This window comes from Drosophila busckii, chromosome 3L, assembly GCF_011750605.1.
Source record: "Drosophila busckii strain San Diego stock center, stock number 13000-0081.31 chromosome 3L, ASM1175060v1, whole genome shotgun sequence".
Taxonomy (NCBI): Eukaryota; Metazoa; Arthropoda; class Insecta; order Diptera; family Drosophilidae; genus Drosophila; species Drosophila busckii.
This window is the reverse complement of record NC_046606.1, coordinates 15,474,357-15,492,808: the sequence shown is the minus strand read 5'-3', so window position 1 is coordinate 15,492,808 and position 18,452 is coordinate 15,474,357. Positions and strand designations below refer to the sequence as shown.

The following is an 18,452-nucleotide window of genomic DNA, read 5'->3' as shown; positions in this document are numbered from 1 at the left end:
TGTTAAATTAACAAATTAATAATATTGTTAATAATTAAGCTATTCAGAATATTTTAAAACGAATGTCTTACTACTGCAGGCAGGCCGAGAGAGAGAGAGAGAGAAGACTTACAAAGAGCATGCTGCGATCACACACACAGATAAACGCTCTCGCTCTCTCTCTCTCAGTCTGCTGCTGTGAAAAGAGCTCAGACTCTTTAGGCCAAAATCAGTTTTAACTTGGCTTTCAGTCGCAAACTACGTGTAAGCAACGAAAGACGCATCGACGGTTACGAGTCTGCTGCTGGGCTGTGCTTTCGTTACGGTCTCCAAATCAAAAAAGTATATGTATATATAAATAAAAAAATAGAAGCCATCAGTCAGAGCGGAGCGTGGCTCACAATATCTGCCAAAGCGTAACGAACAATTTTTCAAGACAACAAAACGCGGCAGCAACAGCAGCATTTACAACAACATACATATCATTAATGGCATTTTCTGTTTCGAGTTTGTGTGTGAAAAGTGTACAACAAAAATAAGAAAAAAGAAAAGAAAAAAATAGCTAAACAACGCGCATACAATAATATGAAAATGTAAAAGGTATTACTAAAAATATAATAATTAAAATTAATTGCTAAGGCTTATACATAATATATAATAATTAAAATGAGTTGCGAACTCTAAAGTGAAAATATACTTGGCTGAAAAATGGAAAATTGGCATTTTATACACCTGCAGCTGCTTGCTATGTGTGTGTGTGTGTGTTTGTGTGTGCCTGTGTGAGTGTTGATGTCGTTGCATAGCTATACAGCAGTTGCGAATTGCAACGTGTTTGCTAAAGAGTTGGCTTCAATTTAAATATAGGAAGTATTAACAAATATAAATGGCTATATTAAAATGTATAGCTAAACAAATATACTAACTTGTTGCTCACATGATTTTAAAACATATACACATGCAGATACTATGTACATATATGTACTTTATTGCTTTGTTAGCCAATCTACATGTGTGCATGTTACCAATAATCACACGTTCGAGCAGAGCATTGAGCCAAAAAGAATAACAACTACAAAATTCACAACGTTATAACGCACATAAAAGATTTAACTGCTTTAACTGCTCTTTTTGCTTCAGTCTTTTGTCTTTGTTGTTTTTTGTTTTCGGTTTATACAGCAGCAGATTTGATATCGTAAAAACAAGAGCGCGCACCTCAATTGTAAGAGAGCGCCATGGCTATGTAAAGAGCGCGCTGCGCTGCTGGAGCGTAAAAGGTCAGGCTTTAAGTGTAGTTGTTATTGGTGTCCAAAAATAAAACAAAATAGCTAAAAGCGAATAATTCTTTTTTACATAAATTTAGCACGGTGACAATTAAAAAAAAACTGTTCATTATATACATGCATATACATACATACGTATGTATTTGTTATTGCTGTCTGTGTGTGTGTGTGTGCTGTTTAACTTTTGTATTTATATGGAACCTTAGCTTTAGCGGAGGTGTAAAACTGAAAGCGCGCGTCACTTTTTATAACTTTTTGCAACTGACTAAAAAAATAAAAAGCTCACAGCTGACAATGTCTGATATAAGAAGCTGTGTCTAGTGACGTGGTCAGCTTGTGCTGAGTTTGGTTTTTTATTAGAACAAAATGCTAATGTTGAGCTTATATGTATGTATGTATGTGAAAACCAAGCTTATTTAAATACGTAATTAAAAACTGTGTGTTTAAGCGGTAGCTGCTTAAAAGAGCTATAAAAATTTATTCAAGTTTTTAACAAGCACACAGTGCAATTCCAACCGTTGTAGTTGCCTGAACTTGGCAATGCTCTAATCTTAATTTCATGTTTTTTATGCTCAGGCTACATAAAAGGGTCAGTTATTGCTCAAGGTAATCAAGGTTGATGAGTTGCTAGGCAAAGGTTCATACTTATTTATGTACCTGCATATACAATTAGCCTTAATGATGCTTTGCAATTGCACGCACATTGTATTCTCCTTAAATTCCAACATAGTCATGCTAAAGATACATATTTCTTTAACCAGCTCAATTTATGAATAAAACACACACACACACAAATGTTTATATGTATGTAAAAGTAAACAGGTATTGTTTAAAGCTTCTGCACTTGCGCTCTTTACTCTGGCTAATCACACATGTTACGATATTTGTTGCCGCCGCTCTTTGCTTACGATATTCGCATACACGCTACCTGTTTGTCTCTTTTGTTTTGCTTTGTATATTTATTTTGCTTTTGGCCATTGTCTGCGCAAACATTTTCCGCATTTTTTCATGTTTTTGCCGTTGTGCTATTCAGAACACATACTAAAGCAACAACGACAACAATAACAGGTACAGGTAAACCAGTAAAATGACAAGACTGGCAAAAATAACAAACTTTCATTAACGTTGTGCGTTTGCCAAGCATTTCGACAAGCTCCGCTATCTTTTTTTTTTAGTTGCTAGTTTGATTTTTTCTGCTATGCTATGAACTGACAAAACAACATTGTAGTTGCACAGTGGTTCAACACTCGCTAACGGTTGTTCGCATTTTTGTGAATGAGATAAGCATTTGAAAATAAATAATGATTCAATAAATATGTATGTAAATTCAATCAATCAATATGTGCTCGTTGATTTTAAATAATCATGTGAAAATTCAAAAACACCAAATTATATAAACAGATATGTATAATAGATATTAAGTATATTAAAATTTAAATAAATAAAACAAGCGAAGTTTACATATGAGATTAATATTAATTTAATTTTGAAAGTTGGCCGTGAACAATAACAAATCCAGATTAAATATTCGCATATAAATTTAACAAAAGTAAACAAATTTGATATCGTGACTGCATTTTGCAGTTGCAATTTGTAATCTCATTCCACTGTGCGCTGCTGCAATGTTCAATATCGTAAATCATTTGCTCGTCACGTTCAACATATCTTAAGGGCAGCGACTGCGCTTGCTCGAAAGTGCCAAGGGGGTCGAAGGGGGCGGCACGCTGGTCGGTCTATGCGTTATGGGTTATATATTATGGCTCTTTATGCTTGTGTGCGTGTCTTTTATTAGCCATTTCATTGGTGCGCAACTAACGTCGCGCGCACTTTCCTTTAAGCCAACATACAAGCAAAGATTCGTATGTATGTATTGAAGTATGCTTGTGCATATAGAAAACGCGTTTAGTTGTTGTAGTCTGTGCAAGTTTTAATGGTTTTCTCTGCTTTTACCAACATGTGTATTATTGTTATTTTGTATTTTATTTTTTGTTGCTTTTTTCGTCACTTTCTTACAGTTGTTTTCACAAAAGAAAACTTGAAATGTTTGACAGCAATGCAAGCTTGGCTACAGATACATCCGTCTGAATGGTAGCCAAAGCCAAATGATTGTTGCACAATACTACCAACAAATTATCTACGAGTGTTTATGTCTGAGTGTCGCCGTTAGACGTTAAAGTCAAGTCAAAATGCGCCCATTCAGCGAATACCAGTTGTCATCAGCATCATCATCATCATCATTATCAGCAGCAGCAGCAGCAGCAGCAGTAGTAACAACAATTGCATCTTACCAAGGCCCAAACCCCAGCACGCATCTTGTCGTAATTGCAGCAGTTGACCAACAACAACGAGTACATGTATAATGAGTCAAAATGTGGCCGACAGTTTGGTGAGTACCACATACACAATATTTTTTACATTATGTAAGCCAATGCATGTAGTTGGTAAGTACATAAGCTGCCTGAGAAAGTGCATAGAAAGTAACTTGAAAGTAGTTTAAAGTCCATAAATGCAAAAATTAAGTCTACAGCATTCAGAGCCACAAGCACGACCCATTTAGACTGCTAATTGTTTTGGCTAATATTTGATTTCTATCTGGCCTAGCAAGGCTATAAATAACCAAACATTGCTTAAGCGTTAGCAATATATTTTGAAGTATTTAGTATTAGACTGCATAAGTAGAAGCTCAAACATAAACAAAAAACAAAAGCTCGACTTGCTTTATTGATTGCTTTTGCTGTTGCATTTATTAATTGATCAATTGTCTATAATATAAATCAATGTTGGCTCGCACAAACGTTTGATTGGCCCTTACGTAAATTCATATTTATTAATTTTATGTGCGTCTTTGCATTTAGAGGCGGCGCTCTCTCTCTTTTGTATGCACACACGCATGGGAAAAAAGCAGGCCAAGCCGGCCCAGACCAAAGCTAACAAACTATTTACATAATTATATAATAGAGAGTTTAAATATTAAATATTTACTCGACGCACTAAACGCAAACTGGTCAATGATGCTTAAATTAAAATTTTTAGCACATAAATCAAACTGTATAAATGGTGCGACAGCTTAAGAGGCTACATAAATAATTTTTGAATAATGCCAAAGTATGCTTAAGTAATCAGCGTGTGAGCCACTAATTTTTTTTTACTTTATTCACATGCATATTTTACAAAACATTTAGCAGTGCTATGAAGCTTAATTGGCTGTGTCAAAATCACTCATAGGCCAGAAAGCACTCAACGCTGTGAGTCAGCTACTTACACTCTATTCAAATTACACTCAACACATTTAGAGACACAAGCGTACCTGAGCTGAGCGAGCAAATATGAGAATAGCCAGGCAAAACATAAACAGAGCGTAATAGAAATGAACTTACGCGTTAATGTGGGTGTGTGCAAAATTCCCACGACGCGTCGCACGCAAATTATGAGAGAGCACAATGAATTAGAAGAGAGCGAGAGAGAGAGAGAGTGTGGGAGATACGTTAGACTCTGTACTTGAACAGTGCATAAAAGCTTCTTTTAATTATTAGAATATCATTTGTGCGTAGAAGGCAGATGAATCCAATAAAGTTAAAATGCTTGCTTTAGAATTTTTGAAATCTACAAAAGATTTGGAATGGAACGAAGCAACAAAGTTATTATTTGTAGTAAGTTCTCGGCATGAAAAGCTGTGTACAGAGTGTCACATTGCCGGTTGCGCCTGAGTTTACTTTTTGAATTGCTTTTAACCCTCGTACTGAGAGCGTTTGTCAGAACAAACGAGAGCAAGAACACACGAACGCTAAACAAGAACGCATTAAAATTGGGGGCGGCAAGCTTTTTGATACACTTTGACACTCTGGGGCACTAAGCAAATGCACGCATAATTTGTGAATGTTATTTATGCTACTGATATGAAATTTTCGGCATCGTTCGAGAACATGATAAAGCTTGCGTGGCATTTATTTTTAAATTTCCAAAATAAAAGCTCTTCTAACTGTAATGTCTCTGGGTTCTAGTTGGTCATACAGACAGACGAACATGTCTATATCGACTCGGCTTGCCTTGCAGATCAAGAATATATATGGGGTCTTCCTGCCTGTTACATACATTTGCACAACTTCGTGATACCCTTTCCATTGTGTTGACAAAAATGTCTAAGTGTATAACAGAAGCAATGTTGGGGCTGTTCGCATAGCTCGGGTCGTGCTTACCGTTGAGTGCGTTTTCGACAGTTGTTGGCGGCGGTTGTCGCTTCGCCGTTCTCGACAGAGAATATTTTTTGTATACATCAGCCCGTTCGCCCGCCCCCATCGTTTACTACTATGTGTGTGCTTTCGTGAAATGTTGAATTTTGTACAATGTTTTTCATAATTATTTCTGGCATTGTGCGGTGCGCAGAGAAATAAATAAATAATGCAATAAAGTGCATATGAGAAAGTGAAGCAAGAGCACGTGAAAGATAAATAAATAAATTGTGAATTTTACTCGCAGGCGCCGCAACGCGGTGATAAAAAGTGAGTCTGCGAGTGTGCGTGTGTGTGTAATAAAGTGCAAAGTGCAAGACAGCGAAACAGACAGGCACAAGGAGAAGGAGCAGAGAGCAGACGCTCAGAGACTATTGGACTATCCAAGCGCAGTGCAACGAACCTTAATCCTCTGTGCTACCACAGGGGTTAAAAATACCCCAAGTATTATTATTTGTGTTGGTTTTTTGGACTGACTCATCATCCAAGCTGGCTTTAATGCAGCAGGAATCGGTGCGTAGCCACAACATCAAAACCAAAGCTTAATCTCATCTCGAATACATCAAACGCAAATATAGCTGCATACGGCGTGTAAATTGCAAATACTCAACAAAACATCTAAACGGCATTTTTCCCAAGGAATCAAGTTTATCTCAAATGGTAACAGAAAGAAAAAACCCCAAAGCGTCGACAACAAATGGAGCGCGCGCATGAAATGTGTTTGAGAAAATTGAGAAAACCATAAATCAAATACTTGCAGTCTCGAGACTTTATATATTTTGAAAAAACTTAAACTCTTGCTGTTTTTTTTATGTTGTGGCTATGAATCAGCTTGAAATCTATTTCAACAAACACATTATTAACTCAAGTATATAGTTTGCCCAACTGCAAGTGTATTGAGCAATAACCACAAAATGCATTTGTTGTTGTTTTTGTTACTGTTGTTGTTGTTGTTGTTGGTGCACCACAAATATTTATGTATACGATGAGCTTCTCAGCTTAGGGCCAAAACTAACAGCAACAATCACAGAATAATAATAATACTTTAAAATGGAAAAACAAAAACACATTTCAAGCCTACGCCAATTTGTTGCGCATTTTCCCCGAAAAGATTTTCCCCCATGCTCATCATGCCCACAAATGGGCGTGTTTTTGTACTTGATTTTGGTGCGCAGGCTATAAATATAATTGTTTACATAAACCAGGGCCCGATGTGATTGTCTTCTATGTAAATGCCATGTGTAAATGTCAATAGTAATTATGTGTGTGTATGGGAATGAGTGAATCTATAGGTCTCGCTTGGTTAGCCAGCTTGTTATCTAGTCTGAGACTGAGTTGTTCGCACTTGAGCGAGTTGGCACTTAAGGTGGGTGTCGAGACAGTGTGGTAGGTCTAAAAATAAATTATTTGCGCAGGATATATATGCAGCGAAGCCTGTAAAGTTTAAAGTTTATTTTGAGCCCAGCTGCAAGCTTTTATGAAGAGCTTTTAGTAGATTAAATGCAATGTCTTTCATTCATTTGTATTTGTATATCATTCATATATTATATTATTGCTATATCTGCTTTCATTTTCATTCATTCTTCAGTTGAGCTGCCATTGAGGTATGCAACAATATGAACAGCTTTACAACAAAAACAAGTTTGTGTTTGTTTGTTTGTCGACATGCTCATTGCAATGAGCTTTAATTCAAGTTGATATTTTAATATCCGCTTTTGAAACATATTGATTGTATGCTGTACACATGCATATAATTTTTATTTTTTTTTATTCTGCTGCTGCACAACGGATGTGGTATGATAATAGTGCCTAAGATAGAGCGAGAGAGAGCGTAAGTTGGGCACAGCTGAGTGCGTTGGATGCAGTCAGTTGTAACTGACGAAATAAATGGACATGGACAGCATAGAGACATCGCATAAAGAGCTATGTACATATTTTTATCGCACACTCATTTAGTCAGTCAGTCAAACATGAGACAGCGGACATCAGACAAGAGACAACGTTGCACGTTTAGAATCTAGATTCATTTTTTCAATACACTACATATGCTTAAAGGGTAATTGCCTTTTATTATTTAAACAGAACAGTTAATAAAAATGTTAATTTTCAGTAATACTTTGTATTTATTTATTGTAGTTAGGGTATTCAAACTTCCATCAGCGTTAGCTTGCATTTTTGCCTTTTGTCTTTCTTTCAATTTGATTTCTGTTTTGTGCACTCTTTTTGCATTGTTCGCTTGATTATTGCTGTTTATCAATGCAACGCGAACTCGTGCCAGGCCTTTGGGGTCAGCGCTATGCTATAAATAGAGAAAGAGATGTCAATCCAACCCCCAACTAGCTACTGGGGGTGTGTTGCTCACTTTGCTTTATTGCTTTTTACTATTTTTTTGCCGCATCTTTTGCATTTACAAAAGCTGAAAGTGGCTTAGCAAAGAATATTCTAACATAATTTCTTTATAATTACTTAAGAGCACTAAAGTAATTACATTTGACAATTGTTTTCGGAAATCATTGCTTTAAATTGCTCATAATTTATTTTTTAGTAATTATTTGGTTGCTACGTATGATTCATTTTGTAGAGCTGAGCCGAGCTGAGCGTTAATGATGATGACGCGCCAGCTTTTGTTGAGGTATATTCTCAAGCTCAATTGATAAAGCTAGGACACACACACACACATCATACATACAGCTGCGCATTATATTTACTTACTTATGCCCATTACTCTGGACTCGTGTGTAGTATGTGCATATTGATTAGGTTTAAAAATATATTTATGAAGAGCAGCACTCTTTGTCGTCATCAACTTCAATTCAATTTGATCCCCGAGGCCCCAGCCGCATTGTTATTTCGAAACGTGCCTGATTAAGTGGCAACTTTGAATATTATACGATATATCGCATTTATGTTGAATTCGCTGAAATATATATTTACTCATATAGTGCATGAGGCACGCTCCTGTTGTGAGCAACCCTTTTGCTTTGGCTGCTTTTTAGAGCTCTGACCTGCTGATCTGTTTGTTCAGATAAAAGCTACTATTTCATTTGAAAAGAGTGTCCATTAAGAAAAAACAAGTTGTGTAAACTGCCACAAGCTGCTTGAACTAAATTTATGTTGCTTTTGCAAAAGTTTGGCCTAAATTTATGACTAGCTAGCACAGCTTTTATCTTAGTTAGACACAATGACAATGGGCAGGCTAAGAAAAGAATGTGTGAGCTGCTTTTGCTTAAATTAGTTTGTTTTTTAAGTGGCAATGGAAAATCAATAAACACTTGAGTGCATTTTATTCATTTCAAAAACTTAACAGGGAAATGTTTTCCAACTTTTACCGCTTGCTTTGCCAATTTTTATTTAGCTCTAAGGCAATTCGAAATTCAAAGCTCAATTGAGGAAGCAAATTTTAAAGCCAAATATGGCAAATGAGCGACAGCACTTAAGCTAAAGCATAAATCGATTGTAGTTGTTGCTATTGTTGTTGCCTTTAAAGTCCATTTGTAGATACAGATGTGTCTGTTTGTCTATTTGGAATTGAAAGACAATTGCCTAATTTGTTGTTGTTTTTTCTATGATGATGTTGCATGTGTTTCCAGTCAAATTGTAGCCAAGGTCAGGGGCAACAAGCCGCAGGCATTGTGCGTTAGCTTTGGAGTGAATGAACTCAGTTTCATGGCCTAGGCCTAGCCCCAGCCCAGCCCAAAGCTATGGCCAATGAACCATAATCAAGTACAAAAAGCGCCGCCGTCGCCGCCGCCAAAATATTTATTTACAACAACAAAACTTACAGAATTTCACAAGCCAAGCGAGCTGCAAGTGCCAACACGATCATAAGCACCACAACAACATCAACAACATCAGCAGCTCCAACGCCAGCAGCCAATTCTAATTAAGAGCCACACCTGCGCCTATCAGCTGCAGGACTTGGCCAGCTACAATCGCGCCCTAATGCCGCCGCTGGACAACACGGACTTCAGCAGCGTTCTGCGTCATGTGCACAGCAGCAGCAGCAGCGGCAGCAGCAGCAACAACAACAGCAGCGCCACGAGCTGCGCCTATCATCAGGTCAAGGCGTCGCCGCTTAAGCAGCAGTACTATCATCATCACACCTGTCCGCGTGTTAAGAAATCGGTCACGGCCGACAACCACAGACCCACGCATGCGGTGACGCCAGAGCATAAATGCCGGCAGCGACGTTCGCGCTCCACTTGCTCCGCCACGAGCAAGCAGCGTCGCAACAGCAGCTATCATTCCTACGATGATTTGGACGCCACGTCGGCGGCCTCCTCCGTGCTCAATGCGGAACGCAAAGTGGTTGCCAGCCTCAAGTATTTGTGCGCCTGCACGGGCGCAACGCTGCGCAAAATATCAAAGAAGACCAAAGACTTGCATGCCAAGAACTATACCTACACCAAGGTAAATAGCACACATACACACATATACGTGTGTTATATGCATGTGTTTAGTTTCTGGTCGAAAGAAAATGTGCATTGATTTTCCTTGATTTGTTGTTTATACGGCATTTTACATGCGCAGTTGCAATAGCAGGCACAGTGGTGCAAAACTGCAATAAATTTGAAAAAACTAAACAAATTAAAATTTAAACAATTTTTTTTTTTTTTTTTTTTTTTTTTTTTATAGCAAAGTGACACTTAAGCATGCATACTTATGTCGCCTGATGTCTGTGACTATTAGCCAATTGCGCTGCTGCATGTTTGTTGAAAATAGTTTAGTTAATTTTCCGCTGGTTTTTTCTACATTAATTAATGCCCACGCGATTTCGGCAATTTGTTTGACCTCCCCATGCTCTATGACTGTCAATCGATGCGGCATTTAACAAACACATAAACATTTAAACACACACATATACATACATATGTGCAGTTGCTACAATTTACTTGGCTTTTATTAATAATTTTCATAAACAATGCATATTTTATTGACGCAAATGAAACGATCTCGCTACAATTGCGTCACTTATTAAATAACAAAAAAGTAAAGTAAAAAAAAAAACAACTGTGTAAAAAATAACAAATAAATTAAATAAGTATACGCCAGCATAACACTATTATTTATGTTTTTCGCTGCGGCTATAAATCGCCTAAGCTGTACAATAAATATGCGTGTGTATATGTTATGAAATGTTATGTATAAGTAGCGCATTTAAAAGTCGTGCATGCTACACTTTATTTTAATTTTATTTTGTTTCCTTTATTTTTTCTGTGTGGCACTGAAAAAATCGCGCGCTCGTCTGTTGACTTTGTTGATCTTCTGTCTTTGTCTGCATGCAATTAAATACACAAGTTACGCATATACGTGATATATGCGTGAAAGAAATCGGGAAGTATGTGTACCATATAGACATTTGTATCAATTAGAAAATAAAAGCATAACAATTTGCATGCGAAAGACAGGAAGTTGTTCTTTCTTTTTGCAGCTGTTCACACTAAACACACACACTAAACACACACACATATAGTATAGCTAAGCTATAAATGTTTAAATGTTGATCAACAAAGAATGTGCTATTGTCAAATTTAAGTTGAAATTTTTCTGCCTAAAACACTCAAAGCTGGAGTATAGCAAAATAAAAGTGTTTCGAAAAAAAAACATTTTAAGCAGTTCACGTAATTTGACGAAATGGGGCCAGACCTCAGATTGGCCCAACAGCAGCAACAAAAAGTAAAATAAACATTTAAATACACAATACAAGATTTTTTTTTATACATATGGCGATGCGGGCCAATTAATTGTCCGAACATGAAATTCGTGTACAGATATATACAAACTATATATGTAACTGCGTAAAAATGTTATGCTTAGGTAGCTGTGGTATGTATGGGTGGGGTGGGGGGTGCAGCGGTCAAGCTTTGTCATCGCAAATCTTTAAAAAAAAAACTGGAAGTAGTTTTTTATGTATGTGTGTGTGTGTGTGTATACATATATTTATTTATTTATATATGCCATACGACATGCTCGCTTATATATAGAATTGGCTATTGTTGCTTAATTATGCTTCATGCTTATTCATTCGCATTACATTGAATGCCTTTCCCATGCTTTGTTTAAGCTAGTAGCGTATACTAACCTATACTAATGTATAATTTACATGCTTGTACTTTTGCTTGTAACTTTTGTTTAAACAAACAAACAGCATAAGTAGCTTATTTTTAGAATTTATACTCACAACAATTGGGGAACTTAAGCATGCTTAAGTATTTCAACATACGACGTCAGCGTAATTCTTTAAGAATTTCCCTTAAAAAGTTTAATAATCTGATCTAAAATTAACTGCATATTGTTTATGTTTGTTTGCTTAAAATAAATTGTGCTAATCTTAGACGAAATGATTAATTCGCATGTATACAAGCTAATACTTTAAAGCAATTTGTTTCTGATTCGATTTTGCAGCCCACGTGGCGCCTTTGGGGCGAGGAGCATGAGAAGAATGCAATCTTTACGGTCTATCTGAAGAAAGTGCGCTACCATCGACCCACGCCCACGGCCAGCAACGTAAGTTATCAAAGCAATTTGCTTGAAAGCCTTTTACCGTTTCCCTTAACCAATTTCATTTCGCCTTGCTCGGCAATTGATAGCAGGACTCGGATGATGAAATTTCACACTTGGAGTGGGAGACGGTGCGTGTGCGTTTCGTCAAGGCCGCCACACTGGCGCGCCTAGTGGAGGCGCTCGCCACAGACGACGGCGAGCTGGAGTCGACGTTTATCAATGTCTTTCTGTCAACATATCGCACCTTTTCGACGCCCAAGCAGGTGCTCAGCCTGCTGACGCAGCGCTACGATGCGCTGCACGAGAAGCGTGTGGAGGAGCTGGAGCTGGCGCAGCAGAACGGCACGGCCGAGAGCCCGGCCTACGATGCCCAGGCCTCCATACATGAGCAGCATAAGAAAACTCTAGTCTCGGCGCTGCATGTCTGGCTGGACGGATTTCCCGAGGACTGGCACGAGGACAATCTGCAGCAGATACTCGCGTTCGCCAACAAGCGGCTCAAGCGCTCCGACCTGCATCTGAAGGTGATGAATCGTCTGGAGCGTCTGCTGCGCCAGCAATACGCCAGCGGCGCCAGCAGTCATCATGTGGACAACAGTGTGGCGGCGCTGCCTTGGGCGCAGGCCACGCAGTTCCTCATGCACAATCAGTGCGGCTCCACCTACGACCTGAGCGAGCAGTTCAGCGGCCTCTACTTGGCGCCCATCTATCGTGGCCCCACCCACTTTATGCAGGCCTTTCGTTTCCCCAACGTGCCGGTGCGTCACTTTGCCGAGCAGCTGACGCGCATGGACACGGAGCTGTTCAAGCGGCTGATACCGCATCAGTGCCTGGGACACACGTGGGCGCGGCGAGACAGCGGTGGCTCCGAGACTGTGGTGGCCACCATCAATCAGTTCAACGCTGTGCTATTCCGCGTCGTCTCCAGCATACTTATAGATCGCATCAAGCCGCAGGTAAGTGCCAGGACTAAAATATATTTGATTTATATGACTGAATCGTTTCCTTCAAATTTCACAGGAGCGCGCTGTCAACATTTTCCGTTGGATTGAAATCGCTCAGGAGCTGCGCATGCTCAAGAACTTTAGCTCATTGAAGGCTATAATCTCGGCGCTAAATTCCAACTCCATTTACAGACTGTCCAAGGTCTGGGAGTTCTTACCCAAGGATAAGGTGCGTCTTCGATTAGTTCACCAAATTTAGTCAGTCATTAAATTGAATTTTGCTTTGCAGATGGAAATCTTTACGGAGCTGGCGCGCATCTGTTCGGAGGACAACAATGCGTGGACTTTGCGCGAGGTGTTGAAGCGTGAGGGCACTGCCAAGAATCCGGATCCGGCTGGCGATCAAACCGATCGTCATTTACAGAAGCTCATACAGAATTTGGGCACACAAACCTCACACGGGACCATACCCTACCTGGGCACCTTTCTCACCGATCTAACTATGATACACACAGCGAATCCGGATTTTGTCATGGAGGACAAGCTCATCAACTTTGACAAGAAGCGCAAAGAGTTTGAGGTTCTGGCCCAAATCAAACTGCTCCAGGGTGCCGCCAATACATACAATTTGCCCGAGGATCCGCTCTTCGATCACTGGTTCGCCTCCATGCCGCTGCTGGATGAACGCCAAGCCTTTGCGCTCAGCTGCCAGCTGGAGCCGCCACAGGCAGCGCCACGCAAATCTGTAGCCAGCACCAATACCTCGCTGACCAACACCACCGGCTCGTCGACGGCCTCGTTCCTGGGCAGCAGCAGCGTGGGACACGGTCATCGCAAGACTGACTCCATACACTCCAATTCGAGCAGCGGCGCAGGCTCGCAGTTCTATTGCGAGCTCAACAGCAGCAACAGCTCCAGGCACAACTCACTGGATCGGGATGCGCATCACGCCTCGCTCATGTCCGCCTCCAGCAGCACCAGCAATCTGTCCATGGACTCGAGCAATTCCGGTGGCCGGCAGTCGTCGGCGCATGGCAAGCTCACGCATTCCCAGTCGCTGGGCAATGGACTGAAGAGTCACGCCCAGAGCAATGGCGGCTCTCCACACAATCACATCAATGCGCAGCTGGTGCAGCCGGCGGGCGTGCAGACCACATCGGCGCCAGACTTTTACATCATTCGGGTCACCTATGAGACGGACAACATTGAGCTGGACGGCATTGTGCTGTACAAGAGCATAATGCTCGGGAATAATGAGCGCACGCCGCAGGTGATACGCAATGCTATGCTAAAGCTGGGACTGGAGGATGATCCCGATCGCTATACGCTGGCGCAGGTGCTGCCCGACAAGGAGCTGGTGATGCCCAAATCGGCGAATGTTTACTACGCTGTGAACACAAATTATAATCTCAACTTTATACTGCGGCCACGCAAGGACGATGCCATCAGCAGTGGCAGCTAGTCCGCAGCCGTGCCCTTGTCCCAATTATGGTGCTTGGGCTACGAGGGTGAGGAGTAGCAGTCTCCACTTGCATGTGGCTTGTATATACTACCTACTATATAGACACATGATCCGCGCACATGACAAACAAAACAAAGCAAATTTTAGTTCGTAATTAATTAAAGAGCGAGAGTTTAATTTATTTATTACATAGAGAGTATTGTCAATTAGATTGTAGCATCTCCATTTCCATAGAGTTTTTCCACCCCCTCCCCCCAATTAACTCTATGTGTGTATGTACACGTCTCTTAACTGGAACAATTGCTGATATTTATATACACCTTATACACTTATATATACGATATATTGATTGATATTCGAAAACAAGCATTGTGGTACAATAATTTTGAGGTTAGAATCGATATGTATTTGTTTTACTTTTTATTTATACATTTATAAATGCCCTACGTCTATTGTATATACAATAATGTGTATTGTAAAGAATATTACAATTTTTAGTGGCAGATACAAAACTTTGATAAGCTACACTTTAAGATATTGTACTTGTTTTTTATATAGTTAGAGCTAAAATCGAAAGAATTATACATATAAATACGACTAAGTATACAGATAAATTGATATATATGAGAGCTATTAAAACCAACGTAAAATAAACCAACAAAAATATATGTAAAGCTACGAGTTTTTCAAGTTTTTTTTAGGGTTAATACTATTTTGGCCTCCATAAGCTGCGCGCATGCTGACAAATTTATTTGCAACTCTTATTACATTTTTGGCCTGTGCCCATTTCTTGGCAGCTGCGATAACAGGTAATAGTCAGGCACTGCTCTCTAACTGGGCCAAAATGCTTGGGATTGCTATCAAGCGAAAATATTTGCCACACACACACACACAAGCGACAAACTTTAATTAGATCAGTCGAGTGACAAAAATAAATCTCTTGCCGCAGCAATAATAAGAGAGCAAAGGCAAATAAATTGCGGCAGGCTGTGTAGGTGACTGGCAGGACTTTGGTAAAGGGGGTTTCCAAAAAAAGCTCGCACGAAAAAGTTTAACAAACAAGCAGCAAATGGATATGGAAATGAGATAAACTCAACTCAACTGACATTTTATGTGCAGTGGGGCAGTGTGAGAAGCGACAAGTTGACACCAAAGTGATGGGCCAAAGCTTGGGATTTGTAGTTGTCGTTGGCGTTGTCGTTGTCGTTGCTGTGTGCACTTGAAAAGCTTCGGGGTTAACAATGACGTCACAAACTATGTTTCGTCATAGTTGCGAATAATCAATAGAGACACACACACACACACAGACACTTAGGCATGCCATAGACCTAGCTAACAACTCATCATAACAACTCATTAGCCTTAGCCCAGAATTCAATTAACCAACTTGTGCTGCGTCTCATAAAGCCTTCGATGATGCGCTGGCTATGACGACGTTGCCATTCCATGCTTAGCCTTCAAGTAGAGCAATCTAAGCCCAAATCCCACCCCCAATTCGTTTACTTCAGCGGCAGAAGTTATGCGCTAATGTCAAAATGCAACAACGTGTCGTTTGCACAAACAACCAAAGCGCTCCTCTCTCTCTCTCTCTCTTTTTCATCTCTCTCGCTTTATCAATCTCTCCCTCTCTTTTGAACTCTCTCATAAACAAGTTGCAGCTTCCCATTGCCCATGCAGTTGGGTTCCGCTACCTGCGAAGCTTTGCCTACATTTGTTAGCCCAGCTGCCACGCGCTTTTCTGACGTTTTGGAACACGTTTTTGAACATGTGTTGAGTTTTTGCGTGGGAGCGCGCAGCTGTCAGCCCGAGAGTAAGCAGAGTTAAATGAGAGCGCTTAAGCTTTTCAACACTATTTGTCGTTTCTTGTTGTGGTCCTGGTTAACTGAACTGAACTCATTCTCAGCTGCGGGCTTCGTGTTTCGGTTTATTGAGTGAGATTTGTTGCTAGTTAAAGAGTAGATTAGGGCTTGCACAGTAGTTTCCAAATGCTTAGCTTGTTATAGTGCACTGCGAAAAAACATTATTTAAAAGAAAGCAATAAGAAAGATTGCCTCACTTTTTATGCAAAAAGTATGCTACAATAATTTTTATATACTGCTATGAATAGCGAAACAAAATGTCTGCTATGTTTTCCAATTAGAATACACAGGACAAATATTTTTGATAGTCTTAAGACAAGTATTTCAAGTTCTTGTTAGAGTTTTTGCTTAGTTAATATCTATGCAAATCTGGAAAATTCAAGAGAAAATAAGAAAATGTTTTCTAAAGGTTTAACTGAAATCTAATTAGGTAAAGTTGCCACATGGGTAATAGCAAACTAATTTAACAGCAAAATGCACATCTGAATTCAAATTATTGCTCAAAAGCCTTAAATTCATAATGAGTATTACAAAGAAGTACAAAATTCTGAACTTAATGTACGTAATGATAACACTTTTCATTTTTCTTTTTTATATATTATATTATTAAGTGAAGAAGCAGTACTTCAAAAGTGTACTATAACATCACATACATTGTACTGAATTTTTAACCTAACAGCATAGTGATGCCCTATACTGAATTTAGCCTAGCACGATATTCTCATCGTCGACCAATAGTTTTAGTAAACCCTTGCCGGCGAAGTCTTCTTAGGGGTCTAGCAGGTAAAAGTCTTCTTGCAAGCAAGCTGGAGTGCCTCATCAATCTGTCCGCATATCGGCTTGTGTGGCGTCCGATTTGTTCCTCCACTGTGTGCAGGTTGAGATCTCTGTGGAGTGTAAGCCGCGCATACCAGGGGCAGTCAGTGATTTGCCGCAGGACACGGTTCTGCAGCACCTGGATGCGTTTATAATTTGATTTTGCTGCGATCCCCCAGATCTGCACTCCATAGAGCCATATCGGCATAATGCAGTGCACATATATGGCTCTCTTACACCGCAGTGTCATGTTGCTCTTTTTATTAATAAGCCAACGTAGCTGGATCATTCTATGCTTACATTTCATCGCTGTGGCTTTTAAGGTGCGGTCCAAAAGTAAGGCGCTTGTCCAGCGTGATGCCCAGATACTTGGCTTGCGACGGCTGCTCAAGTTCTACTCCTTCTAATTGGATTGGTGGTGTGGTCATTAATATTGTTCAGATTTTAAGTTATATCATTATAACGTTATTATAGTTCACTAATTTACATTTTCAGCAAAATTATAAAAACTATTTTTTTTTTTTGGAGTAGACGCTAAAAGAGTCTTCCAAATATTAAGTATCAATAAGAATTTATTATTTAAAACTTATGGCAACATTTGTTGTAAGAATTGGGAAAATTCCAACGAGGTCTCGATTAGTGTTACTTATTAATAGTTAAACCAAATGTAAAGTCGTCTTGCAGAGTTTTTAAAATAGCAGACATATATAATTCAAAATGAAAAGAAAATAAATTAATCAATTTCAATAACACTATGGCATTATATACATTATATACATTATTTTGCATTAGTTATGGCCAAATTGCGAAATTGACAATTTGCGTGCAGTAAGTAAAATAAATGAAACGAACTTAAATCGATTAATTTCGTTTAGTTAGTTACCACAATTTGATCACAGTGCATAATTATGGCTACATTAGGCACATGGCACGCAGTTTACTTTTGCCTTACTTATTGCTGGCCATAACAAAGAGTGGCAAACGTAACGAAAACAATTTCGAGTAGGACAGAAATTCTCAGAAAAGCACACATTGAAATAACAAAATCCAAACAACGCAAACTTTTGAGCGCAAACTCAACAAAACCAGGAAACTAAAGACACTGAGACTGATACTGAAATTGAGACTAGCATAAGAACGATTCAGGGCAGAGCTTTAATTAAAATGCTCGCCAGGCGGTCGCCGTTGCCAGTCGTTCCCGATTTGTTGTCTGGCCAAAAGCAAAAGCCTACGATACGAGTTTGGCCTCTTGTGCTGGCTGCGCTCGCTCTCTTTTATTTTGGGGAAAAGCTTTGCGAGCAGAGCGCGTTGGGCTCGAGTAGTCAGAGCAGTGGTGCCACACGGTCCAGACGAGGCGCTCCTCGTTATTGCAGCAACGA

General features: G+C 39.6%; 1 protein-coding gene across 5 annotated transcripts; it reads left to right on the top strand.

Moving 5' to 3' along the window:
* The first annotated feature begins 258 nt into the window (after positions 1 to 258).
* LOC108600432 (ral guanine nucleotide dissociation stimulator-like 1) lies at positions 259 to 15,070 on the top strand. Of its 5 annotated transcripts, XM_033293424.1 has the most exons (7): positions 5,468 to 6,001; positions 6,067 to 6,148; positions 9,273 to 9,898; positions 11,894 to 11,995; positions 12,079 to 12,948; positions 13,013 to 13,165; positions 13,226 to 15,070. In XM_033293424.1, exons 3-7 carry the CDS (start codon positions 9,431 to 9,433, stop codon positions 14,396 to 14,398), a joined length of 2,766 nt encoding a protein of 921 aa, XP_033149315.1. In that variant the 5' UTR covers positions 5,468 to 6,001; positions 6,067 to 6,148; positions 9,273 to 9,430; the 3' UTR covers positions 14,399 to 15,070. The 5 variants fall into 5 exon arrangements, with proteins under 5 accessions (XP_017843496.1, XP_017843495.1, XP_033149315.1 ...); XM_017988007.2 differs by lacking the exons at positions 5,468 to 6,001; positions 6,067 to 6,148; positions 9,273 to 9,898 and adding exons at positions 259 to 579; positions 3,275 to 3,645 and having other exon boundaries at positions 12,082 to 12,948; XM_017988006.2 differs by lacking the exons at positions 5,468 to 6,001; positions 6,067 to 6,148; positions 9,273 to 9,898 and adding exons at positions 259 to 579; positions 3,275 to 3,645.
* The last annotated feature ends 3,382 nt before the right edge of the window (positions 15,071 to 18,452 follow it).